Source organism: Acanthochromis polyacanthus, chromosome 1, assembly GCF_021347895.1.
Source record: "Acanthochromis polyacanthus isolate Apoly-LR-REF ecotype Palm Island chromosome 1, KAUST_Apoly_ChrSc, whole genome shotgun sequence".
NCBI lineage: Eukaryota > Metazoa > Chordata > Actinopteri > Pomacentridae > Acanthochromis > Acanthochromis polyacanthus.
In genome coordinates, this window is record NC_067113.1 from 25,413,876 (window position 1) to 25,440,653 (window position 26,778).

The following is a 26,778-nucleotide window of genomic DNA, read 5'->3' on the forward strand; positions in this document are numbered from 1 at the left end:
GCTCATATTTTTAACCAGAAAATACTGTTTTTCACTTTTATCACTTTATATCTTTATGGCAGAAAAACTGAATTAGAAAAGTGGGGATTCTGTGAACAAACTAATGAATAACCTCAACAGAAACAAAACCACCTGCAACCACACAACTGCTGCCCTGGCCTCCACCTGTGGATTTTGAAAGGTCATCCAAGTACACATAAAGCTTCACTTCACCATTTCTAAAAATCAAATAACATGTCAGCCTCCACCTGCAGATTCTGGCACCAGGTGCAGTGTGCAGCCCCACCTCTTAGCTCCGTGACAATCCTGCATCTGTTGCCTCCACTTACAGATTACAGATTCTGGCATAAAGTAGAAGCTCAAATCTCCACCAGCAGCTCCTGCCAGAATCCTGCAGCCACCACCTGCAGCCAAAGCTTCAAACTCCTCACTCCAACCTGCAGCGTCCTGCTTTACCTGCAGATTGTGGCAGACAGCTATCAAACACCACCTGAACACCTTGATGCATTTATTATTAGCATTTTTAGAGTCCTAGGTTATCATCTGTAACAGCTGGAACTTTTAGCTATTGGATAGATTTCCTCTTTGCTTCATTTCTGGCTAGCTTAAGCCACAACCATTTCCTGTATTTGTGAGATGCAGTTTTAGAAATACTGGAATATTTGCAAGTACAAAATAGCATGAAGTGGAAACACTCGTGTACAGTACTCAGCACAAGTCGTTAAAACTGTACTTAGGTATTTGAGAAAATGCCCTTACTTTAAACTATATATCAATTTTCGCACGTGCATGAACACATGAAAATCAAACATTTACTGATAAAAAAAGACCAGATTTGCATTAATGCGAGAAAAAGTCAACCCTTGTCAATGCTTTCATATGAGCTCTAGCACCCAGATCAGCTTGTATTTAACACTTGCTTACATTCTTGCTTTTACCATTGAAATATATTCTGATCCTCAAAGGAAGGTTAATATGAGCAGTACACAATTCACACTGCTAAAATGTAAAAATACAAAAAAAAAAAAAGAAGTTAAAGATGCAAGCAATCAAAATGTCAGGTGCCAAGTATTGAACAGATTTTAATAAACACTAAAATATACAGCTGATATTGTCACAGGGCAAATTTACCTCACATATTTTTCTCGGTTAAGGTCTCAGGAAGAACAGGTTCCTTCTTCAGTAGAAACGCTAAAATTGCTCTTATTTTACTGAATGTGGGCAGCTGACAATAGGATCTCTGCAAACAACCACCCACCAACACACACAACCACCCACTAGCTGGTTTTATTCACGATTTCATTTTCTGTACAATATAACAAAAAGGGTCATATTATTATGCTCCTTTCTGCACCACTTATACAATTATGTGCCAGTCACTCATGTCATCTTCTTCTCATTCGCTGTCATTGCTGTCACTGTCTGAATACGCCCCCAGCAGGCTGAGAGATGACGAGCCGTTTTGTGTGACGACGGCTTTAGCGGTATTTGTGGAGCCGGCTGTCGATGCTTTTGAGTCTGTAAAACAAGATAAAGAATGACTGTGCCTGAGAATCAAAAGCAAACTTTTCGTTAAGAACGTGAACCTAAAGGACCACTAAATAAAAAATAGAAATGAAATAAAGTACAGAATGCCTCAGACTTCAAAGCAATCAGAAAATTTATAAACTGTACTAGATACTGCTACCTTTCTGAGAGGTGGGAGCAGCAGCCGTCACTGCTGGACTGGGTTTGCTGACGGTCACTGTTGGTTTCTTTCGTACGAGCAGGGAGCCGAATGCTCCTCCACCGCCCAGAGTCCCGACACTTCTCTCCCAGCTCTCCGTCTTGGCCCTCTTCACTCCTGCAGCTGAGGTTCCCTGTACAAACACACAATAAGACAATCTACTATTTCTTGCTCATAGCATGGCTGCTGTTTGTTTGTTTGTTTGTTTTTTAAGTATTTGCCTGATTTGTCAGAGTACAGTGAAGGAAAGGCTACTTTTTAAGACATTTTATACATTTTGAACAAGATGTAAGACCAATTCATAAAAATTAGACCTTGCAATATGATGCTATTAACAGCTAACATGCTGTATCTTATCAGAGTAAGAAATCATGTAAGAAAACCAAATGAAAGCTTTAAGAATAGAACAAGTGACCAACCTGCTGTTTAATTCATGCTGCATGTTTTTTTTGTCCTTTATCGTGTGTAAGAAGTATCAAATTTACAGTGACTAAAAGTTATTACTTTCGAGCTTTTTATGAAATCGGGTCTGTATTTTTCAACAATAACCACTCAGTGTAATTGTTAGTGGTTAACTGTGTCGCTCTCATATGATCTTTAAATTACTCATATTTACAGAACATGATCCATGCAATCCAGCATTATGACTCATAAAACTGCACACTATTACACAGGGACAATCTGATGGCTACAACATCTTCAACATGTCCAAACAGAAGTTAAAACTGAATTCAACTGAGGAAGCATAATTGACTTTTGGCAGTACATTTGCTGCTGAAAATCTGTAACAAGAGACAGAAATTAGTTTCCTCCGAGAAGCATTCGCCAAGGATTTCCAATCTGTCAGTGTATTACAATAGCAAGAAGTAAATATGATTGACCATAATTGCCAAATCCTACAATTTGTATAATAATGTGTTCTTTCTGATCCCATCTAAGGAGTCACCTGACCAAAGTAAGCTCGGCACAAGCACGCTGAGCAGGGCTACACTTGACTGTGATCTGTGTTAGATTCATGAAAACAGAGTCCAGTATATTTATCACAACTCATTCATTCTTGAATGTGAGTGGTTATATGTACCTGTGCCTCAGGTGGTTTGTCAGTAGTGAGGATATCTGTTGGTTTGTCTGAGCTGGACTTCATTGATTGTGTGCTGCTGCTCTCCTCTTCCTTTTCTGAATCAGAGTCAGAGTCTCTGAGTCTTTTCACGAGGGCTCGGTCCAACATCTCTCTGAAAAACAAGCCACACAGTTTCAATGACCATTTCTCAGAATGTACACAGAATACATGACAAAATAAAACTCATTTAAACACATACATCTACCAGCCACAACATTATGACCACTGACAGGTGAAGTGAATAACATCGATCTTCTTGTTATAATGCAACGTTTTGCTGGGAAACCTTGAGTCCTGACATTCATTGTGGATGTTTGACATGTACCACCCACTTAAACATCGCAGGTCAAGCAACCACCCAATCCCCCACAATCCAGCAGTCCTTGATGCCAGTTGCCACTCTCAGCAGGCCAGTGTACCCCGACACAGCACAAAAATTACTCGGGAGTGGCCTGGGGAACATGACAGAGCTAATGTGTTCATCCAGATTCCAGACTCCCCATATTCACTACTGAGCATCCGTGGGATGTGCCAGGATAAGCCTGATCTAGGTAGGTCCCATCCTGCAACCCACAGGATCCACATAACTCACTGCCATCATCCCAGTGCCACAGGGCATCCCCAAAGATCCTGTGGCCATGCCCCACTGGGTCTGAGACATTTTAGCAGCATAAAAGAGACCAACACAATATGAGGCAGGTGATCATAATGTTATACCTGATCAGTGTACGTGGAGATTAAAGTTTAGATTTGTTCATGCATTTTACACTTTTTTTTAACAGTCTGTCAAATAATATTTTTACTTAATTGTGCAGCAGACTTGATAAAAAACTAGAAAAACATTTGCTTCACTGTTAATTTTTCTGTGTGAAACTTCCACACTCACTTTGTTTCACGTTCATCCTCCTCTTTCTCCCTTTCCCTCTCTCTCCTCTCCAACTCTCTGTACTGGCTGATCATTCCCTCATAGTCCACCTGAGCCTGCCTCTGGTTCAGCTCTTTTAGCTCCTGGAGGTTTTCCAGGACCTCCATCTCCATCTTGGAATCCTTTGTACGGTTCTCCAGCACCTGGTGGAGAATTGGGCAGCCATCAATGCTTTATTCCTGTTGAGAATTAAAATAAATAACCAATAAATAACTCAAATGCTGACCTTCATGGGGTTGTTCAGTTCCTCTTCTTCTCTCTCCTGCTGGATTCTCTTCTCCTCCTCCTCAATAAGTTTCTCTGCCTGGAAGTTTCGAGTTGCACCGTGCTCCATCGCATAGTCTGTGTTCTCTGGGTCAGTCTATAAGCTCAACAAGAGACATTAAAATGTGAGATATTGTTTATGCATAACATCAAATATGTCATTTTCCAGAAAAAACAAAAACAGAATCACAAATTCTCACAATTTTGTCACAATCAGAGCATTCATTCTCACCTTAAATGTAATCTCAGCAAGACATCGAGTACATTTGATGTAGAAACGGAAGATTGGCAGTCCCATGTACAACTCATTCTGAACAGTCTCTTTACGTGCGTTGAACTTTTTTCCCTTGTAGATGTACTCGCCACATGTTTTACACCTGAAAATGAGAAGAAATGCAATGCTGATGACACAATTGCAACAGGACTCAGAGGCAGAAAAGCCTGTTCTGTCCTTCAAATGAAACAAACCAACCAAGAGCTGGAGCTAATCTTAACACACAATACCCAGTATTGTCTGAAAAACATCACTAAGAAGAGACAGATTAGTCTTTTAACATTTTGGGACCATTTTGGAAATAATTCTTCTCATTTTAACATGTTATCTCTTGGGCTGATTCCAACTTAACCTGAAATTTGATATGACCTCTATTTTAAAGTCGAGTCAATCTTACCATTAACATTTCTGTATCACGTCAACATGGTATAAGTCTGAACTGCATCACCACATTTGGGGAAGTTTTTTTTCCACATGCCAACACCAATATTCAACTCAAAACATCACAATGAGCAAAAGATACAGCTTGTAAGCTAAAATCACAACACACTTTTCTTGGAGCACAATCCATGAGTGTCTCCAAACAGAGAGAGCCAACGCATTTATGCATGAAGCAGCAACAACAGCTTGATTAATGAGTTTCAATTATAAATTATTCTTTACATGAAAACAGGACCAACCAGAATCTAATGGCCAGTTGTACCGTGTACTTGACTCGCACACGCACGCACGCACGCACGCACGCGCGCGCACACACACACACACACACACACACACACACACACACACACACACAGAGTCACAGTTTATCAGCTAAAGTTGAATATTTTGTTACGTCTTGGCTGTCCTCAAGCTGAGCCGTTCAATTTCAAATTCACAATTTATAGAAATTAACAGGGCTATTAGTTATTTGGACACTTTGATCAGCTGCTATGAGTTTAGTTTCAGTCTGTTATTGCATAATTGTGCATAAAATACCAATTGATGTCTTCTCAAATCACAAATATCGCGTGTGTACTGCTGCTCTGTCCGGTATTTAGGTCGAATGAGTGATCTATGTCTGTACGACAAGAATGCCGTCAATTTAACGGGTGGATGTTCCTCGTCCCATCTCTGAAAAGGGCAACTGACAGAAACTGGTGAGACAAACATACCTCATGTTGAATGGAGCCATCAATCGGACCACATACTGACGATCTTTGGGGAGTTTAAGCTTTGGGATTTTTGATGGATCGAAATCCGGAGGGTAGTATTTCTGTGGGGAGGAAAGCACGTGAAGTTAGCTGCTGAATAGCCTGAACTTTAAGCAAAGCCAGGAGTACCGTAGAGGCATGTGAACAACATAGTTTGTAAGCTCAAAAACTAACATAGTATACATTTGTAAGTCCTGTCAGAGTTAATATCAAACATACCTACCTAGCTATTAGCTTAGTTACAGGAAAACTGCTAAAACACCTCAGTTAGCTCCAATGCTAACGTTAGCTTACTTAGTTTCTTAAACACTTACGATGTGGCTAACTATTTAAATTACAATAAAATTTAACTTGTCGTGGGCGTTCATATACTTACATTCAATACTTTTCTTTCGGACATTGTTGCTTTGGCTGGTAATGAGGTGTTGAGAAAGAAACGTTAGAATAAACTGACTGAGCTAAAGAAAAAAAACACTGCTATTATGTTGCACTGTAAACTTCCGGGTGCAACACTTATTAGGTTCCGTTCATTCAAACCGCGCTGCTGCCCCCAAGCGGAAAACGTCGGTTCCTACAACAACCGTGACCATTTCGATGAAGACACTATGTGAAGACAGATATGTAGGCCATAAAACACAACTAAGACGGGATAAAAGTGATGATTAATGTAATATAAACAATAACAAGTTATTAAGCAAATCCAGTATTATCTCTATGTGTAATTTCTGTTCAGATGTACAGCTTCTCCTCTGATAATGTTGGAAAAATTTAATTAAATGTGTCACTAATTAGGCCATTTGTACCATGTACTTATACTTTATAGACATGTGGCAATGTATAATCACAAAAATCAAATATAGTCATGGTAAATAACCAGAAAGTTTAAAATCGTAATGTATGAAAATAGATGAAAGCAAAGTTTGGTCAAAAGAAATCAAAGAAATCCTCAGTTTTCATGTATATTTTTATAGGGTCAAAACTTTCTTAACACATTATTCAGGTTAATCTCCATAATTAAGAGGGCTGTGGGCTCTTGGCCATTTACATAAGTTATGTTAAGGTTCATAATTTATACACTACTCCTGTATGGTCTTAGTTATAATGTTAAATTTGTTTGGTTATCCTCCAAATTAAATAACACTGTAGGACTTCAGCTTTAATATGTATTACAGCCAAGGGAAGTAGTATTTCATATCATTTTTCTTTTAAGGGTTTCAATTCTAAATATAGAAATTGTTCAGGTAAAATCACACCTTAAATAACACTATAGATCGACTTGTTTCATGGCATGCTTCGGACCATTTAGTCCAATATGACATTTGTTTTATTGTAAAGCACTTTGCAGCATTTTTTTTAAGCTGACATACAAATAAAGTTGATATTGCCATTATTGTTAAAACAATAGTGAAGCTAAACAGAGATTGTATGAAGTCTAGGAAATTATGACACATAAGTAGCATTGTGACACACAATGAGCAGGGTAAAGAATTTAATTCAAGTTATTGCATTCTGTGACCATTTTAGTTGCTTTCGAGACCAGCTCGCTTTGTTTGTGTTTTCTGTGTAGCGCAATAAACTTAAAAGTAGACCGAAGATCACTGCCTCTGCTCGTTTTCCTCTCCTCAAATGCATTAGAATAATTTTGAATAATTCAGTGACTGTGGTGGTCATAAAAATTCTGCATCACTATTGATATTCTGGAGGATGGTAAACACAGAGTGGCCTAATTTTCATAAGCAAGCACCTCTTTGTGAGCTGTTGTGTAGGCCATGTGACTTATGTTCTCAGTATTGATGAAAAAAAGAACCACATTAAAGCTTGTATTTCAGTTTGACAGTGTGACAAAATAGGACTGCAGCAATCCCATTTAACATTATCATATAAATCAGACTAAAATGTCAACATCTACACATGAAAGAGGTAGGTAATGAAGCAAAACAAAGTAAGGAGCAGTATTAGTTTGGAATGTGATTGGAAATACTGCAGTATATACATTGTGTGTTACTGACAAAAGATGCACCAAAGCAGTTCGCACTATGAAAATCCAAACAGCTACATTATGTTTTCGGTCAGGACAGCCTCTCCTTACTGAGTAAGCGTGATCTAACAACCAGCTGTCGAGAGAAGTAAAGAAACTGGATCCCCTCAGCGAAGCGGCAGAGTTGCTATGGAAATCATTCTGGAGAAAAGCAATCTGCATTTAAAAGGAAGTATTGATCATTTTAAAATGATCCTGAACCTCATCGTAAAAAAATCACCCTTGCATATGTTCTTATTGTGGTAAAAATCAATTTTTTCACACTCACTGACAGCATCACATGTTGTATTATATTTTAACACTCAATAAAGCTAAAGCACATCGATTCAAATATCCAGATTCAGTGTATTATTTTACATTTGCTGCATTTTGCATTGAATGTAAAATTCCATCTTCATTGTGGGTAATTTTTATGCACATTATACACAATGAAAGGTGGATTATTCCCCTTTTTCACACTATCTGCTACCTGCAGTACTTTGCAGCAGTAGATGTTTAGAATTCAAACCAGATTCAAGCATACAACCAGACTCTTGCAGAATAATCTTCAGTAAGCAGGTGAACGAGTGGAGCTGCAGCAGATGGTGGGCCTCCACACAGCCCTGGTCTCGGGAGACACTGAGATCACAGACGCACTGTGGCAAATTCTCTAAGATATCTGGAACAAGCTACCTGACAAGTAGCTTGAAAAACTGCACCCAAGAGAAATGATGCTGTTTTAAAGGCAAGTAGTGGATCGATTTGTGTATTCTGTATGTATTCTTTTCTTATGTCCTTGACACACATCCAAGGAGTGATCAGTAATGGCATCACAATGCATCTGTCATGTCAGTATCGTATAACATTTTTTTCTGTTTTTCAATTTCAGTGTATCTATGCTGAAATATCATGCATACACAAAGATACTTAAACACTAAAAACATCATCTTCTTTATCTTTTCATTGCTTTAATCCAATCTGAATGAGTCATAAGCTTCATGCATTGACCACTGCTCTGCTTTTAATCTCTTTTTCAGGAGACAGAAGATGGCATGGAGAATGAATGGCCTCTCAGGGGCGATTGGTCAGTGATGTGGGGTCTCTGACATGTTTAACCAAAAGCCTGTCGGCCATGTGTGTACCTTCGGGGGTTAAGGTTAGTCCCACAAAAGGAAATTGGATCTTGATAACAGATTGGGGTCAGTGTGGGTTAACCTGAGGTCCGACTTTGGCTTTATTGAACAGCAGTGACATAAGAGGGAAGGCAGAGTAGATGAGCACACACACACACAAAAAAAAATCATTAACAAATAAGAATTTTTATTTGATATTTTAGAAAAAAAACCTTCATTTGGGTTTGACAGATCCACATTCACAGCTGAGGCTTTTATGTATTTGTGGTGACCTGATTCTGACACATCAAGCTGAATCATCAGTGACTCATATATGTTTCAATGAAAAGGCTCAATGTGCTCACAACAGGCCACAGATTAGGATTTTAAAAAAGAGACAGTTTTGGTGAGGAATCAGTGGGATCTGTGACACAATTAGCAGACTGGAATGAAAACTGTCAAGGAAAGGAGTTTGATTCTATTCAGCCCATAGATTACTTCAACAAGTATGTTTTTATCAAATATAAACACACCTTTAACCATCAACCTTTAACCTTCCTGTTAAAAACACCAAGGTGCCACCCATGTCAAATTGTCCATGAATATTTCAGAGGCTGGCTGATGTCACCAGCATCTGTAAAGCCCCTATAAAGTGAGCTTCTCTGGACAGGAGACCCTCAAACCCTCCAGGAAGTTTTTTTTTCTTCTACAAGAAGAAGAGAAGGATTCTTCCTGTCTGTCATTTCAGCACCATGGTCAGCGCACGGACTCTCCTGCTCGCGGTCACCTGCTGCTGCGCGTACTTGTGGCTCGTCCGTGCCGAGGACTCCTCACTGGAGATGCGCTCGTTGGATTTCCCATTAAAGAACCAGCAAGAGAAAGACCTGGTGGGTGTAATTTATTTAGAAAAAGTAATATTGTTTTACAAATTTGGTTTGGATTACAAACGGGGAAGATTTTACAGAAATACCGTTGCCAAAACTTGATCTGGAAACTTCACAAAACTGCAAAAATAGTTTGTGCCCCAAACAGATTCATTTTGTCAGTGTTTTTCCATTGGGAATCTAGTTTTATCTGCCTAACTTTATGCATTTCTTTTCTATGTAGATTGACGCGTTGCAAGAAGTTTTGGAGAAGCTGAGGAGCAAAGAGATGCCCTTAGAGAAAAAGCTCGGCTGGTTGCCATCGGTAAGTAAGCAAAATAAGAAAAATTAAAGCACCATAAACATGTTTTTGATAACATTTCAGGACAACGAGAGGGTCAGGAGACTGGAGAAAAAAGGAAACTCTTGCAGCAAGGGTGCCAGAAAAATATGTTAGAAACCATAGAATACTGTAACTTTCAAAATGTGTGAAAACAGTGACAATAACTGCAAGTGTCTGTAAAATAATTATGTTTTAGCTAAATACATTAAATATGCATACATTTGTATAATTACAGATACTTAATGTGAATGATATGTACGATTTTGACTTTTAAATGCAGTCAACTTGTACATTAAACACAATTAAAATGATTTTTTTGGTATTTCAACTAAATATTACTAGATCTGGAAATCAACAATTCAGCAAAAAACTGTTTAAAAATTAGCAAATAGCTGTAAAATATATTTTTTCTGATTTACATAGAGTAAAAATAGCGTAATTTACAGTCAGACGTTAAAAACACATACACAGCTAATTACCATGAATAAAAATGAACAATTCGGACATTATTTACAGCTTTGGACAGTCTTTTAACAATTAGATAAGCGTAAATGATTACTTATCTTGCAATTTTACCGTGTTATCTCTGAATAAACATATCAGGGGAAATGTGTAAAATACATGAAGGCACGTTTTTGAGAGTTTTATGTTGTATAAAACCCTGCATTCCATTGTAGGATTTTATTTTGTAGAAATGTTGTAAATTTTCTCTATATGAGTTTGCAGTTTGATAGTTGATGCTGTCATTTCAGTGTGACGCAGGAGAGCCGTGCGCCGTGCGTAAAGGTGCGCGTATCGGCACACTGTGCAGCTGCCCTCGAGGGACCTCCTGTAACTTCTATGTCCTCAAATGTTTGTAAAAAAAAGGAAGAAAAGGGGAACAGGAGTGCAAGAAGTGACAGAAGAGTTAAAGGGTTTAAAGTGGTAAAAACTTAAGAATGTGAAATATGCCAGGGAGGCCTGCTACTATTGTTATTCTCTGTAGAAAAAATACGGCGTAAAATGTGACATTTTACTTTTTGTCTAAAAATCGACTGTTCTGAATGTTCTCTGATCGTGCAGGAGGAGTAATACGTGTGGCATCTTGTAGTTTCTGAATGTAGTTTTTGTCATAAATGCATTTTTTCCTGTTTGTTGTTTCTGTTTATGGAAAAACGATCTATTTGTAAGATGAAAAGGTCAATAAATCAGACTAACTTTTAAACTCTGTCGTGTGTGTCGTCTGTGCAGTTCTTTTTTTTTTTAAAAAAAAGGTGGTCGATTATAATAATTCATTACACATGCATCACATATGAGCAGCTGCATTTCATTTCCCTTCAACATCACTTGTTGTAATTCGCTTTAGATTAAATTTCTGCACCAGACTTGAGGGAGGACGATTAACAACAATATCTATCGATCCCTTCGCCACGTGTCATCAATAATTCAGCCTCTTCCTACACATCCACCGATGCAGGGCTGCATTCCAGCGCAGCAGCTGTCGTGTCTGTGTAATATCAGAGACGCTGTAAGGATTTCTTTCTCTCTCTCTTTTTTTTTTTTCAATGACATCACATCCAAGCGCAAGTTTTTTCCAACATGGCGTCCAGCCGGGTGCTGGAGAGGGAGGTCCAGGAGGAGCCGAGGCGCGCTGCGACCGCAAACCTCGACTTCTGCCTCCACAAATACTCCCTGCTCATCATTATCGGACGGACGGCTCGCCACAGACAGACGGACCACATCAGCAGGGACATTGAACGAGGTAGGGGGTTGCTTTATTTGATCATCTCCACCCTGCTGTGCCATTTGTCATTCAAGAAAAAAAAAAAAATCAGATGTCTGCAAGTTCTCGATCGCTGAAACCATCACGGGGTGCCACATTGCAGTGTTTATGTAATTTTTTTTTTCATATCCACCCCACTGACCGAGGATGCGTCATCTGGCGAGGCTCCACCACCATCAGCACCACCTCGTCCCTCTGGGTACATTGTAATTAAAAGCAGTCTGGAGCTGCTGGTTTGTCTTTGCGCCTCGGCTCGTCGTTATGCAAGCGTTTAGAGGGGGGGAAATGTTGCAGGAGGTGTTCAGTCAACACATCAGGCACTTGTGCACGATGATCCATTAACCTTTGTGCGTCAGTCACAGTGTGTGCAGAGATACTGGAGGTAGTACAGCGGCTGGATACAATGGTCCATCACACTGTGTGCTTTACTGCCGTGCTGCCCGTAGATGTAAATAAGGAAGGTGCATTGAAGTGCGTATGATTCATGTAAAGCAGGACAGATAGGGAAAGCAGTGTCACATGATAAAAAGAAAAAGGCAGAAAGGTGTTTAGCAGTGCAGCTAACTGGGCCAATTAACATTTCATTACTGTCTGGTGAAAGCCTCTGAAATGTCATGAAGTTTTCATGAGAGAAGAGAAACAGGCATGCTTTCGGCTTTTTAGCAGTGCATCTTTAATATGAGCTCATCTATGCTTTCAACTCAACACTCATTTTCATTATCGGTTATTTTTAAATAGCTTTGTCTAGAAAATGCCAGTAAGAAGTGACAAATGCATCTTTAACTGCCTTCAACAGTCCAAAAACAAAGAGATATTCAGTTTGTTTTAAAGTGTGCCAAGGAAATACATCAGCTGATCTCATGTGGACAGGTAAACCAGCAAATATATATTTGACATGTTTGCTAAAAAATATGACCAAAAATTATATTTATTTAGCTGAAAAAGTGATAAAATTATTGTTTAAACTCAATTAAAAGCACCCGATCATTTGGTTTTAAATGAGTTTTTCATTGTGTCATTTATTTGTTGCAAAAATGTCAGAAGTACATAAACACCAAAAATGCACTGAGGCTATATTTACGCAAAATGATTGTCTATTTGCTGCAGCTTTAACCCTTTTAAAAAAGTGTTTAAAGTATCAATTTAGCCCATGAAAGCACACCTGATCCTATAGTCTTATCTGATATTTCTTTTATTTTTTTAGCTTTATATACAGTGTGTCATATATTTGTTGCAAAAATGCCAAAAGTACATAAAGACCAAACATGTACAGTTACACAAAATAAGATGATAAACTATACTTATGATCACAATAATAGGAGTTCTTCTTGCTGTGCTTGTACGTTTACATTTTAGGCAGCAAATGGTGTATGTAATCACTGAAAGGACAGGCAACAGACTGCTTACAGGTGTTTGTATTAGGATATAGCAAAGGTACGTTATATTACAAGCCATAGTGTGTTTACCAGATGATTTTCATTTTGAAAAAGTAAAAGAATAGGAGTTGAGTGAATGTATTTAGTATTCTAGCAAAATGTGCTTTTTTTCAAAATGAGTAATACCAGTGGTAATTTGTTTGCTCTGTGGTCTGTTTATGGACTAAATGTACCTTTATGCCATCAGGTGTTCGGTCATGGGACGTGGACTTAAAATCCTGTAACCTGAACCTCTATCTCCAAGAGTTTCTCTCTCATCACACAGCATCTTTCAAAGGTGCGGGTAAGAAATTTTGCATTAATTTTCCCTCTTGCTGATCCAAATATGAGCTGGGTAAATACTCTGCTGCTGTATTTTTATTGGTTTTGGCCCAGATTAGGCATCAATTAAAAGCAGCAGCAGCTCCTCACTGTTGCTTTTCTACCTTTTCTTCATGTATAGGTGCTTCTACTTGTTGAACCATTATGTACAGCAGACTGTTTTCACCAAGCTTTCAGTAAAATTGGAGGTGAAAGTTAGGAGGATGAGTGATCCTTCTTGCCCAAACTCTCTGACCCCCACCGTCTCCATAGCAACGTGCCAGATCAGCCAGTCTGGGGTCACTGAGGAAGGAAGGAAGGAAAGTGGAGGAGCAGTTGGGTTATTGTTAAACATGGGTGGAACCTCACTACAGAAAACAATAGAACCCTGCAGCCAAGCTATGCCACATCTCTTTCTGTCTCTCTATATTTGTGCTACAGCCTTTTAGTATGCAGAGGACAACTGAGCGAAATGGTGAAAAATCAAAAAAGGCAGACAAACATCAGTGTCAGACGGTCTTGTTGCAGTCGAGCTGTGAGGTGATGAACACGGTCTGGAGTGAGACGTTTCTCTTTCAAAGGAGGACAAAATGGCCCACAGAAAGGTTGCCTGTTCCCTGTGAAGTAAATACTGCAGTGAAAGCTGTTCTGATAAGAGCTTACGTGTTGTTTTGGCTCTCAAGGTTTTTCAAAATGGAGGGATTTGACATTTCGCATGAGATGGAGAGTGCAGGGGGATGCATTTTGGGGAATGAATTTTTTCACACTCATGCCAAAAGCTAGATGAAAAGATCAATATCACCGTCATGCTCTTACAGTGATTATGTAGCTGAAACTGGCTGCTGGTTAGCTCAGCTTAGCACAAAGATTAAAAACAGGGGAAAACACTTGTCTTGGCTGTGATGAAATAAACCAAACAGCAGCTGTTAAGCTCTTTAATTCTGGTTATATGAACCAAAATGTTAAAACATCACACTGAGTTTTCACACTGGAGACTCCAGGAAGTCACTGCTGTTACAGGCGTCGACTGATTATCAGCCTTGGTAATTATTAGATCCAATATTCTGCATTTTTCCAATTATCAATGTCGTTATTTTTAAAAAGCGGTTTTGATCATGCTAATTAGTTTCAAACCTGCATGTGTGGTAATAGTCTATCAACACTGACAAATATAACTTGTTAACAGTTTTTTAAGTTAAAACTGATGTAAAACCTAAAAAAATAAGTTCTGTGTTGGAGACGTTCCAAATTTGGCACCAAGATTTCAAGTTTTGCTACAAAGGTGTATCAGATCCAAAACGGGTTATTGGTCTTCTAAATTATTAATAATTGGTATCAACTTTGAAAAAAAACATTTGATTGCTCTTCTGTCACATCAGTCTCCATTAAAGTCTCACTTTAACACTTTGCTTTATGTTAAGATTAAACAATGAAGATGCCAATTTGTGAGCTTTTGAGTCCCTATAGACTGATTGTTCTGCCTTATCAGAGAGATCGGTTGTTTTCCTGTGTTCAAGCTTAATGCTAAGCTAATGCTAATTTTAATTCTAGGATTCATGTTTATTGTATAGACGAAGAAAGGAAATAATCGAAGTCCCCAAAATGTTGAAGTATTTCTTTAAATGTAGATTCACAGTATTCACATTTTAGCTGGTGCATACCATCATATCTAACAAAAGATGCAATTCACTGAGGTATCCAGTTGAATAATAGCTGCTTGTTTCCCTTTGCTTACATGAAGACAAAGAAACTTTTCTTCTTATTCGGGTCATTATTTTCTAGTCGGCTGTGTTTGCCTCTGTGTCCTCGGTCGCTCATGCAGTTCCCCTCAGACTGGATTTCCTCTGCAGATTGAGTAAACTTGGCATCTCATCTTCAGACAGTCTAACTGACTCAGCTGTTCCCCTCTTCTTCCTTCCTCTTCTTCGCTCAGTGAGTCAATCAGCCGTCCGGTTATCCGAGTTCACTTTCTCTTTGACTCCTTTAAACTCCCCTCCTAGTCGCTTCGTTCTCCTCGCTCGCTGCGTCGGATCTGTCGGCTTGTTTCACTCAACTCTGACTTTCCACATCTCCTGTTTGCTTCCCCTTGGCTGTCTGTCCTTCTATTCCTGTCTATTGCTTTCTTCTCTCTGCGTCTTCAGGCCAAAAGTGTCTCCGCCACTCTACCAGAGTGTTGGACACTCAGGTGCTGATCAGCCCGTCTCTGGAACAGGTTCATTCAGAGGTAAAGCAGATAAAAGAGGTGCTAAATGGGCTAAAATGAGGCAGTGATGCAACTAATTGGGTTTTGTTTTATTCTTCAGTGTGTTTTTGTGCCAAAAAACAACTAAAACAAAATAATGAGTATATTAAAGCAGTTCAAACAGGAATTTGGCAGATCTTTATGATTTTCACATGAAAGTAGATGGTGGTATCCTGATACATACTAAATACTTAGCTGTTTATATGATTATTATGAGGCCTGCAATCTATATTTCTCACAAATGTCTATGGTGTCTTCAAATAATTTGCTTTATCCAGACAAAAATCCCAAACTCAGAGATATTTAATTCACAGTTACATGAAACAGCCCATCTAGATTTTTTTTTGGTTCTTAAAATGTTGAAAAAGTTCTGCAAAATTCTGGTAATGTTCTGGCAAAAAGTTTTATTTTATGTTCCAGAAGGCAATTTTCTAAAACCGTTTAAGTATGTCGCATTGAGAATATACTTCCTTTGTTATCATGTAACATTGCTGAAATATTTTATTGACGCACTTTCTCAACAGCAACATCCCCAAAACATCCACAGAATATTACAGCCCTTTACAGGAACATTTTATTTAAAAAAAATAACATTTTGTCATTTGATGCCTTTAGAGCATTTGAAAGCATATTTTGAATGTTGGTTCTTCTTTTGTTATCATGTAAAATGTGTCTGACAGCATTCTTCAAACATCCTCTGAAACGTTCTGTCTTAATTCACTTTTAACATCATAAGAACTTTGCTTAAAATAATAAATAACTTTGAAATGTTCTTTGATTATTAGATTAAAATGTTTTTAAAAACATTAATAGAACTTGTATGTAATGTTTGTCAATGTCGTGGAAACATTTATTGCTTTCAGGGAAGTTGCATTTTTTTCTTTTTCATGAGTCCTGTCCTGTCATTTTTATTTATTTAATTTCTCTTCCATTAACAGCATTAACAGCTAATATTTCTTTCCATCTCTGTGCTCCGGTCAGGTGTTCGCTCTGCTATCCAGGGAATCGGCTCACAAGCTGATGATCTTGGCTGGCCTGAGTGAAGAAGAAAGTGGAGATTTGCTTTTCCACAAAGGACTGTTTTCACCACACCAGCTTAAGCAAATAATAACAGAGCAGGTACGTTGTCTCTCTCTAATTTTAAACACCTGGATGCCTGTGCTCACAATGGAATATAAATCACCTATGCCGGCATGCTGAAACTTAAAGATGTGGATCTGAATGCACAGACTCACAAACTGCAGATAAGAGTAAGAAACCCAAGAAAAGAACACCTGCATACCTGAATGACCTGAATACAGAACTACAAGTGCAATAAAACTATGATTTCAGCACACTCTTTGAAACTGCAGTTATCCATCTCAGTTTTCAAGCTTACCGAACCAACTTTACAGATATAAAAGTGAAAAAAAAAGAAAATTCTCAAATATAACCTTAATTTAGATCACACTGATGTTTACTTTCTCTCTTGAGTTCAGTGCAGATTATTTTCTTGATTTTTGGTTTCGTTTAAAGTTTCAAAATTTCCCAATTTTACTTTCAGTTTGCTCATTTTGATTGACTTACTTGACAAAACCCAAAATGTCTGAAATTCATATGATATAAAATGGAAAAACATCAAATTCTATCAATAAATATTTGGTGGTTTGGCTTGAAACTGTACTTTTTGCAGTTGCTTCACTTCCAAAAATTGTTAAATTGCAGCTTCTTTTAATGCTGAACTATTTAATAAGGCCTCAGACATGTGCATCAGCTGTGAAATGAAATCAAAAACTTTTCTCCATTCTTCTTAGGACCGTTTGAACCTTCAAAAGCTATGGCTCGACTGGAAACAATGTTTAACTGCTGTGCATATTTCTTTCATCATAAGCTTTATTTACTTATTTGCTCTGTGTTTTTGAGGCAGATAAAGATTATTTTTTTAAAATAAATGCAACATAATCAACATTTTAAGAAATTATTATTTCTTATTTCAACTATTTAAAAAACTGCCTCAAGTGTCTTAGTTGTAAGTTTTTTTAAAAAAAAAAACAAGTTTTCATCTTAATTGTTAATGAAAAATAAAGCGGCACGTAGTATGAATCTACTACAAAATGTTGTAAACCATTAAAAAAAAACTAACAAAAAACATGTATGTATGATGAAAACTTCTCTGTCTTCAGTTCCTGGATCAAGAAAGCTCTGCCTCCTCCAAGATCAACCTGACCCTCAGTTGCCCAAACATTGGCCAGTGGAGGAAGACTCTCTTGGGGAACCAGCCCCTGCAGGGTCCCTTTACTCTCCACATCAATCCCCCAGAGGTGCTGCCTGCCATGGAGGCTCTGGGGGAATTCACATCCCTCATCTCCGGCACCGTTTGCCCTCCTTCCCCCTTTGACCTCTTGCCACCTCCGACCACTGTGGGTTTCCTGAAGCTGTCCCGTCCCTGCTGTTATGTGTTTCCTGCCGGCCGTGGTGACTGTGCCTTCTTTGCCGTCAACGGGTTCACGGTGCTGGTGGACGGAGGCTCGGACTCTCAGGCCTGCTTCTGGAAGCTGGTCCGCCACCTCGACCGAGTTGATGCGGTTTTACTGACGCATATCGGGACGGAGAACCTCCCTGGTGTCGTCTCTTTCCTGGAGAGGAAGGTGGCCGAGGTGGAGCTGAGCACTGATGTCAAAGGTAAAATAATAACTTTATTTCAGGGTGTGATTAATAAATGTTCTCTTTATTGATTTATTATGATGTCCGATATCTGTTTTTATATTCCTTTGTCTCCACAGATGATTTGTCCAAGAGGCTCATATCTCCAGAGCTTGGAGTTGTGTTCTTCAATGCCCCTAGCAGGTTGCAGATGGAACAACAACTTTGTGAGTGATGCATTCAAATCTGCATTAATACAGCACAAAAAATTACAGTCATGAAGAAAAGTTTACATAAACTTATAAAGAGCATGTTTTTCATGGCAAGGTTGTTTGTTTCCACTGACTCCTCTAAGTTTTTATGATGGATTTTTATGTATTGTAACTGAGCAGAGACTAGCATATCCAAACCAGCTGCACCGTCTGATTTTGTAACTAGAAAATGCTAAATAATTTGAGTTAATGGTGATCATTCTGATCCTGCCAGGTGTGGATAATGTACTGAAGAGCACCCAACAGGCGGCTGTAACTCTACAGTTGCTAAAGAAGTTGGATATCAGGCCACAGCCAATGTTTCGACCGCAAGGAGTGCCCATCGAGTCAATTACCCTGTTCCAAAAGATGGGAGTGGGACAGTTGGATTTATACATCCTCACCCCTGGCAAAAACAGCCAAGAGTACCAGACATTCATGCAAAACTGGCCTGATGGAGTGTCATCAGCATCAAAATCCCAAACTCTCCCTCTCACCGCCTTGGCCTCAGTGTCTGCACTGCTTGTGTGGCATCCAGCATGTCCTCAAGAGAAGGTGGTCAGGGTGCTGTTCCCTGGTATCACCCCACAGGCAAAGCTGCTGCAGGGGCTGGAGAAGCTGAAGGGACTGGCCTTCCTCCAGAAACCCACAGTGACCACTGGGGACTTAGAGAGGCTGGGGGAGGACAGGAAGACCAAGAGGACGGAGAGCCAGGACAGCGTCAAATCAAAGGAGGGGACACCCAAGCATGGGAAAGGAGGAGTTAAGGAGGAGGGTAAAGATGCATCATTGAAGGAAAAAGGAAAATCCTTAAATGGAGTTGCAACACGAGATGCTGACAAAACCAAAATCAAAGAGGCAGGCATGAAGCACAAAGCAGCATTATCAGAGAAGAATACTTCAAAAAGAGCAGGAGGGAAGGATGGGAAAAAGAGAAGCCGGGGAACAAGGAGGAGAACGGTGTTGCAAAGAATGATCAGGCAAAGAAGAACGGTGCCCCATCCAAACCAAAGAATGAAAACAAAGCAAAGCTCAAGAAGGAAGCAAAAAATGACTCGAAAACAGGAGAGAAGAAAACACGAAAGCCATCAGGAAAGGATACCAATGATGGCAAGAAGGTAAATGTAAATACTGAACTGCCAAATAACTCCTCAACAAAACCTGATGCTGGGTCAAATATCCCAGAGCAGGAAGGAATTTTTACAGAGCAGGAGAATCAAACAACTGAGAGAGAGCCCGAGGAGAACCCCCATGAATCCAAAATTTCTACCCCCGAGGACATGACTGCTGATTTTCTCCGGCTCCGGGAGGAAACCGAAGTAGAGGAGGCACAGGTGGAAACAGCAGATAAAGAAGAGCAGAAAAGCAGTGAGTCAGGAAATGAAAAGAGCCTTGGAGACCAGAGCCAGGAGACGTGTAATGATACTGCTACAGGATCAGTGGAAAAAGAAGCAGGTGGCTCTGGGAAAATGGGAGTAGAGAGTGGTGATAATGGACATATGTCTGGGAGTGGTGAGAAAGCTAATGTGGAGCTGCAGACAGGGCTTGTAGATCAGCCGGGAAATGCTAGTAAACCCGTAAGGGTGGTAGGATTTCCATCACCCTTGAACAAGGCGCCAAAGGACGAGCCGTTGGACTTAACGCCGACTGAGTACACTCTCCTGGACGGGGCTCTGAGAAACAGCCCTCCTTCACAGTCCTCCCCAGAGAACCAGGCTCCGAACAGTCCCGATGATGAGACCGTGGAACAGGCCTCCCCCGATTCACGACCCAACAGCGCTGGCCACACTCCTTACTGTCTGTCCCCAGATGATGTGTGGTGCAACAGGGCCACTCTGAGCCGGCTACAGGCTCAAATGAGTGAGTCCGATTCAGCTGATGTCAACCAATCGAATGGATCCTCGAGGCAAAAGGAAGGGCAGCCCAAAAGTACCCCAGAGAGCCACACAAACCCCAGAGAGAAGCATATAAGCTTCCTGTCTTTGGGTTCATTTAAAGACGGATCTTCAGACCACTCTCCGTCCGTGGCCACCACCACCACCACGACACACTCGATGCCAGCAGAGGTGAGCTCGCCTCAGTCCACGGAAGTTGACGAATCGCTGTCCATGTCCTTCGAGCAGGGACCAACCACCATGAGCCAGCGAGAGGGAGACGACAGCGTTTACCACTCCCACTCCAATGGAGGTAATTTTGTAGGATTGTCTTTACCGATGAAGAAGCCTCCCAGATCTTTAGGTTCGGAGATGGGCCGACCTCCGGCTCCGAACACACTTCACTTTGAGGCGTCGGCTCACGACGTGGACCTCTGTCTGGTTTCTCCTTGTGAGTTCAAGCATTTCAAAGCACCCGACTCCAGCTCGGGCACCAGTGAGGCCTCCAGAGGAGCTCCTCATCAGCACGGCAACAACAACAACAACCCCAAGGACATGTCGCCCAGTGAATCCAATGCACCCGTCTGCACAGAGGACTGTCCTTCCACCACAGCGGACGGAGCTCTGGACTCGGACGAGGAAGATTCGTGCAGTGAGCCATCGAACTCCCCACACGAGCTTCACGGCAGTCAGGCTCTGCCCCCGGACCCTCCTCCAGCCCCCCTTAGGGACAGTCCACCCCTGCCTCCACATCCTGATGCCTCCATGCCGGTTCCTCAGTCTGAATCCGACGCTCACGGGAAAAGAGCAAAGACCACGGGCACACGAGGGAAAAAGATGTCAGGGGTGAGTTTTCTGTGTTAAAATGGTGTCTAGGCTCAAGATTTGTGTTTTTAAACTACATTTGTTGGTTGATAAATTGCAAGAGCTTCTAAGGTTTTTTGTGTATTTTTATCCATTTTAAAAAAAATTTTCTGCTAGAGTAAAGGGAGCTGATCAGTTTGAGAAAAATAATTAAATTTACTCTAAATTCTTGCCAGATTTATCCTAGTTAAGATAGACAAGAACTAGACCCTTGAAGTATGAAGTAAAAGCTACTCTAATGATGATCACAGACATGACATTAAAAAATATTTGACATTTTGATATGAAGCATCTTCGCTTTGGCTGACAACATGTGATGTTCTCCATTTACAAGCTACTTTTTTGTTGAAAATGTCAGTTAAAAGTAAAGTAGACATTGCAAAAACATAAAAAATGGAGTTCCAATGTGAGCTAAACTATTCTTTCATATTAGGAAGAAAATATGAGTGTCTTGTCATCACAGTTGTAATGTAATTATTGTATTTCAGCCCTAGGTTTTGTCCTTACTTTAGTAATTTCAAATAATAATATTTGAGCGTTCATAAAAATCATCTACGTGCTCAAAGTTAACCTTTTGATCCCCACTATTTTCAATTTAAAATTATAACCTATGATAAATCTTCAGGCAAACATATTTTATATTGAATATTTTACATTTTTTAATAGTATCATTTTGCTGTTTTTTTTTAATCACCAGGTTATTGAGGGCCCCCAAAAACCCAGCTCAGGGAAAAGCAGGACAGGGAGCCAAAGTGGAGCCACAAAGGGGAACGTCTCTTCTACTCGTACATCCTCCTCCAGCACTCGCTCAGCACCAGCAAAATCCTCACCCAACGCAGGTAGGAGCACTGTAATGTGCAATATATATGTATATTTCTCTTGTATTATCTTCTCTGTGCTCTTTCATAGCAGCTTTGCAGATTTAACAGAGTTCATGTCTGGTTATTGGTGATCTAATGTCCCCTTTCACACAGGCTCTAAGTCTACCTCTGCTGGTGAGGTCAGTGTGTACGTGGATCTGGCTTATATTCCCTCCGGAGCCTCGTTTCCCACGGTCAGCGTCGACTTCTTCAGGTGCGTTCGATCTTCTTGCTACATCATCAGCGGCGACAGTCCGGAGCGGGAGGAGCTGATGAGGCAAACTCTGGATGCTCTTCTGGACGCTAAGATGTCCTGGTCGGACACTATGCAGGTAGAAAAAACACACAATTAGTTTGTTTTGGTGGTTGTTTGAGACAGCAGCTACAGACAGGGGACAAATTAAAAGAAAGACCTGAACCCTTGACCCCTGCAGTGAGGGGATCTGGTGGTTATTTGATGCTCTGGGGAACATTTTGCTGGCATAGTTTGAGTCTAGTTGTCACCTTTGAGGAAAGGATCACTGCAAGTTAATACGAATTTGCTCCAAGCGATCACATGATGAAACATTTCTGACCTAACAGGTGATCAATTCCACCATCTAGAGTGCCCAGTGAGTCAGTGGATAGTTTGATTAGCATGAAAATTACATCAAAATCTCAACCTAGCTAGAAACCTGTCTAAGATTTGGAACCAACATGAACCAACATGAACCAACACCATTATAAAAAAAACAAAAACAAATGAGGGAACATTATGTTTTCATGTCTCCTCCCTCCAGTAGAGTTCCAGACATTTGTAGACACTTTATCCAGGCTTTTCCTTGAATTTGCTACCTGACTGTAGCTTTACAGATTTCACACAAATGTTCAGAACTGTTGACATGATGAAAACACAGATCTCTTGCAAGCTTGATAGAACTTTTTTTTTAAGTCAACAGGTTTTGATTTTTGAGATGTAGCCTAACAATTTGCAGCTTGATTATCAGTGTTTTGCAGCCATGAAAACATTGATAAGATTTACATTTATGTTAAACACAAAAATATTCAGCTGTTTTTACAGTTTCCTGTCCTTTAATATTTGGTAGTTCAAATAATTTAACACATTGAACTCCAAACAGCAGCAGTTTCTGGGTGTTTTTTGTTTATTTGTGCTCTCAGTTTCACTTTACAAACTTGCATTTTTTTTACACAACTCTGCACATTTCCACAAATAATTGCATTCTTTCATAAAGTAGAGAGCAGGAGAGGTTTCCTGATCCTGGACAAACTCCTGTGGTGGACAGTTGCTGTGTGTTGAAACACACAAAAACGCATTGTTGGTTGATGGTAAATCTACTCTCTAGATGGACCTGCTGCCTTTCCTTATGATCCTTGGATTATTGCATAATTCACACCCATGCTGAGACACTAAATCCATTTAACTGTGTGAGACCTCTATAGCTCCCGTTATTTTTTTGATAGCACAGTTAAGAGTCAAGAGCTGCGTCCTTTGAATACTCACAAAATTATTCCTGAGTGATGTTAGTCGAGACAACAAGATGCCCAAATTTGGCATTTCTAAGCAATATTAAATACCTTTTATTTTAAACATAGCAAAAAAAAATCGCCGTTCCATATTTCAGCTTTTCAGATGGAGACACAGAAATCTGGATTTGATTTCGAACCATGATCGAACCACTGACCTGAACTTTGTTTGAAAAGCCCCAACGTATTCTTAAGTGTTTTCTGTCATGCCCCAACTTCAAAAGTTTCAAACTAACAGCTTCAAAAATATATAATATAATCAGCATTAGTCTTTCCACAGCTGACTTCCACATTTTGACTTCTCATCACAGCAGTAGATGGAACTAGTAGCATTATTTATAGCTCTTTCAAAGCAGATACCACAATGCATGCAGCACTTAGTTATGATAGTAGTTATAATTGTGTTTCGCAGGTGAAAATGCCACTGCTCACAAACAGTATAGCTGCAACTATACAGAGAACTAATTAACTGATGTAATCCACAGAATAGATTCTTAGGAAACTGGGCTGCAGCTGCATCTGAAACCACGTTCCCTTCCAGATGCTGAAACATCTATTAATATGTGCAGCCATATCAACAAATCGCTTAAAGCGTCATTTTCTGCTTCTCCAGGTGACGGTGATTCCTACTTTTGAGTCGGTGTCCATGCAGGAGTGGTATCAGCAGACCCTGGACAGACAGAAGGAGCTAGGCATCACCGTCCTGGGATCCAACAGCACTGTTGCCATGCAAGATGAGACCTTTCCTGCCTGCAAAATTGAGTTCTGAGGTGGACCAGTTGACGCAGCATGAGGGGGGAAAGGAGGGTGAACATGAGCTGAAGGATGCAAGTGTGTGTGTGAGAGATAATGAGTGAAGGAAATAGTTAGAAACAGAGATTATGGGGAGATGCAGCCACCTTCTGCACCAACATGGCTGAGTGGATAATGATATGAGGCGCTCACTCACCCCCTACTGGTTTATCACCTCCTTTCTGGGCTTCTTTTGCACCGAAAGGCCCTTATTTCTCCTCTGCAAAGGAGAACACGCATCCCTTTGGTGGAGCACTGCATGATTTTGTTTGACCCATGACCCTGTGCAAAACAGGAGAGGAGATCATAGTGGCTGCAAGAGACGCATGTCAGCCTGCAAACCCGTAGAATAACATGAAAGCTGTTGGTGTAAATTATTAAAAATAGTACACATGGGGTAAAAGGCACTTTGTGTGGGCACTGAAGCGTGTTAGTAGAGCGTGCAGTGTACCTGGGCCCATTTTGCTGCTTTTAATGCAACATTTATCCATCAAACTGAGAGGACTTTATGTATCGAATTCACTTTATTTTCTAAATTATACTTATCTGATCAGTATGGGATGTTTAGTTATTGTAACGGGAGTCCTGCATTGTATCTTTAATGAATCCACTTTACTCACAGTGTGTGTTCAGGTGTGTTGTTGTGAGCAGAAGTGAGATGCGCCGTGCTGTGTGTCGTACCTGCTTTCGTGCCACTGTGGCTTCAACATCTATGCTGAGCAAACAGACTCCAGGAGATACTTCGTCGGTCTGTCTGCTATACTAGTGAAAGATAATCGCTGAATGTGAGATTACTGAAACCGAGCGTGCAAAGACAAATCTGTCAGCAGGGATTAGAGCACCAGATTAAATTTAATAGCATTACAGCAATCGCGTTATTAAGAACAGTCCTGCAATTGTAATCCATTACAAGTGCTTATAATCACGCTAATCAGGAACCAGATTGCAAATGCTTTTTGTACAAATAGATGTTCACTTGGTATCTTACTCAAACAAACAAACAAAAAATCAATTACATGTGCTTTGATTGTGGATATAATCATACGGTGTGTTAGGGAAAGATATTTTGTGCAGCATGAAGTGACGGTTTAGTCACAGCGGGTGGTGATGGGAGATTTGCAAGTAAAAATAAGGTTGTATTTGTATGGAAAATAGTCCAGAATCTAAAAATGTACTACATTACTGCTGTAATAAAATGGACGATGGGATGCATAACACGTTCTTGTACAGGTCCATATTAACCAAATAATTTCTGTAATGTTATAGGGGTTTTTTTTCAGAGCAAACTATATACAATTTAAAAGTATTTTTTTTACTACATTAATTGAACAGTAAGGGAATATTTCAATGGAGCCGATGCTTCGAGGAAATTCTTCTGGAAATATACGGCACCTTAGAAAAACTTTAAAATGAATTGTACTAAATTACTGATATTTATTAGACTTTCTTGGAAATTACAGACCTGTGAAGTTATCCACTATGCTTTAAATGCAATTTCAAGTTAGCAAACGGGAATTTTTAATGTATCAGACTGCATTTTCACCTCTCCAGAACTTCTGATATCCTTCCATCCCAGACTGTTCATGGATTTGAATGTCATACGCTGAGATGGGTAACAATCCTGTCTGATCATAAACTATGATTTTCTCTGTGGCTGTTTTGCCTTTACTTCACACGAATGTGCATGTGATAAACAAAGTTTCCTCAATACCAAAGCATGAAACCATCGCAGTGACACCAAACGGTTCATTTTTGCACCTGAATGCTGCCTCCAAATACATAAAAATGACATTTTCATTCAGGATCTTTTAAAAAAAAGCTCTGATATTTTGTAATGAGGATAAAGTCACAGTTAAAAATACTTCAGAAAAATGCACCTTTGTTTTGCTTTGAGCAAGCATCTTTCTTTTTTTTTTTATCACAAATGTTACACGTTTTATCCAATACTAATTCATTGCATCCCTATTAATTCACTTCTGCCTTTTTACTGCAAAAGGGCGCCAGAGCTTGAATGATTTTTTTGAGGGTTTGAACTGGAGATCTGTAATCGTGGGCAACAACTACTTGAACCCCACAGTAGCCAAGTGAACTGTTACTATGTGTATGTGTCCCGCATGTATAAAAAATGTACTGTATGTTGTTTCATTCATGATATTCATGAAGAAGGAGAGCAAAGCACGGTGGAAGAGCGGGGTGGTTGGATGGACATTTTAAAAAAACCTTTCACTTTGTAATTATCTGCAAGAAAATAGAGTTAAAATGTCAAAATGTGTGAGATGTGGGGCTGAGAGTAATAAAGAATGTGCATCACCATTCAAAAGTGTGTCCAGAGTCATGATGGAAATGCAAATTCTTTGATCTAAAATAACAATTCTCTCATCATAATCTTCCCATTTACTAATGTAAAATTGAAT

At 39.8% G+C, this 26,778-nt stretch overlaps 3 protein-coding genes across 3 annotated transcripts; 2 read left to right on the top strand and 1 right to left on the bottom strand.

The window, feature by feature from the left end:
* Nucleotides 1-1,057: 1,057 nt before the first annotated feature.
* On the bottom strand, nucleotides 1,058-6,019 carry yju2 (YJU2 splicing factor homolog). The gene is made up of 8 exons (XM_022211150.2): nucleotides 5,879-6,019; nucleotides 5,464-5,564; nucleotides 4,268-4,412; nucleotides 3,998-4,132; nucleotides 3,733-3,914; nucleotides 2,808-2,958; nucleotides 1,688-1,859; nucleotides 1,058-1,518 (listed from the first exon to the last, which is right to left on the bottom strand). Exons 1-8 carry the CDS (start codon nucleotides 5,900-5,902, stop codon nucleotides 1,397-1,399), a joined length of 1,032 nt encoding a protein of 343 aa, XP_022066842.1. The 5' UTR covers nucleotides 5,903-6,019; the 3' UTR covers nucleotides 1,058-1,396.
* A 3,268-nt stretch (nucleotides 6,020-9,287) lies between these two features.
* Nucleotides 9,288-11,041, top strand: cart1 (cocaine- and amphetamine-regulated transcript 1). Its single transcript, XM_022211130.2, has 3 exons — nucleotides 9,288-9,518; nucleotides 9,739-9,819; nucleotides 10,590-11,041. Exons 1-3 carry the CDS (start codon nucleotides 9,384-9,386, stop codon nucleotides 10,695-10,697), a joined length of 324 nt encoding a protein of 107 aa, XP_022066822.1. The 5' UTR covers nucleotides 9,288-9,383; the 3' UTR covers nucleotides 10,698-11,041.
* Nucleotides 11,042-11,284: 243 nt separating this feature from the next.
* Nucleotides 11,285-26,684, top strand: LOC110962976 (microtubule-associated protein 1S-like). Its single transcript, XM_022211127.2, is given in 11 exon segments — nucleotides 11,285-11,578; nucleotides 13,223-13,318; nucleotides 15,477-15,559; nucleotides 16,559-16,696; nucleotides 17,740-18,238; nucleotides 18,340-18,426; nucleotides 18,686-19,565; nucleotides 19,568-21,170; nucleotides 21,886-22,027; nucleotides 22,163-22,380; nucleotides 24,186-26,684. Coding segments are annotated over 11 exon segments (4,065 nt in total). The 5' UTR covers nucleotides 11,285-11,415; the 3' UTR covers nucleotides 24,342-26,684.
* The last annotated feature ends 94 nt before the right edge of the window (nucleotides 26,685-26,778 follow it).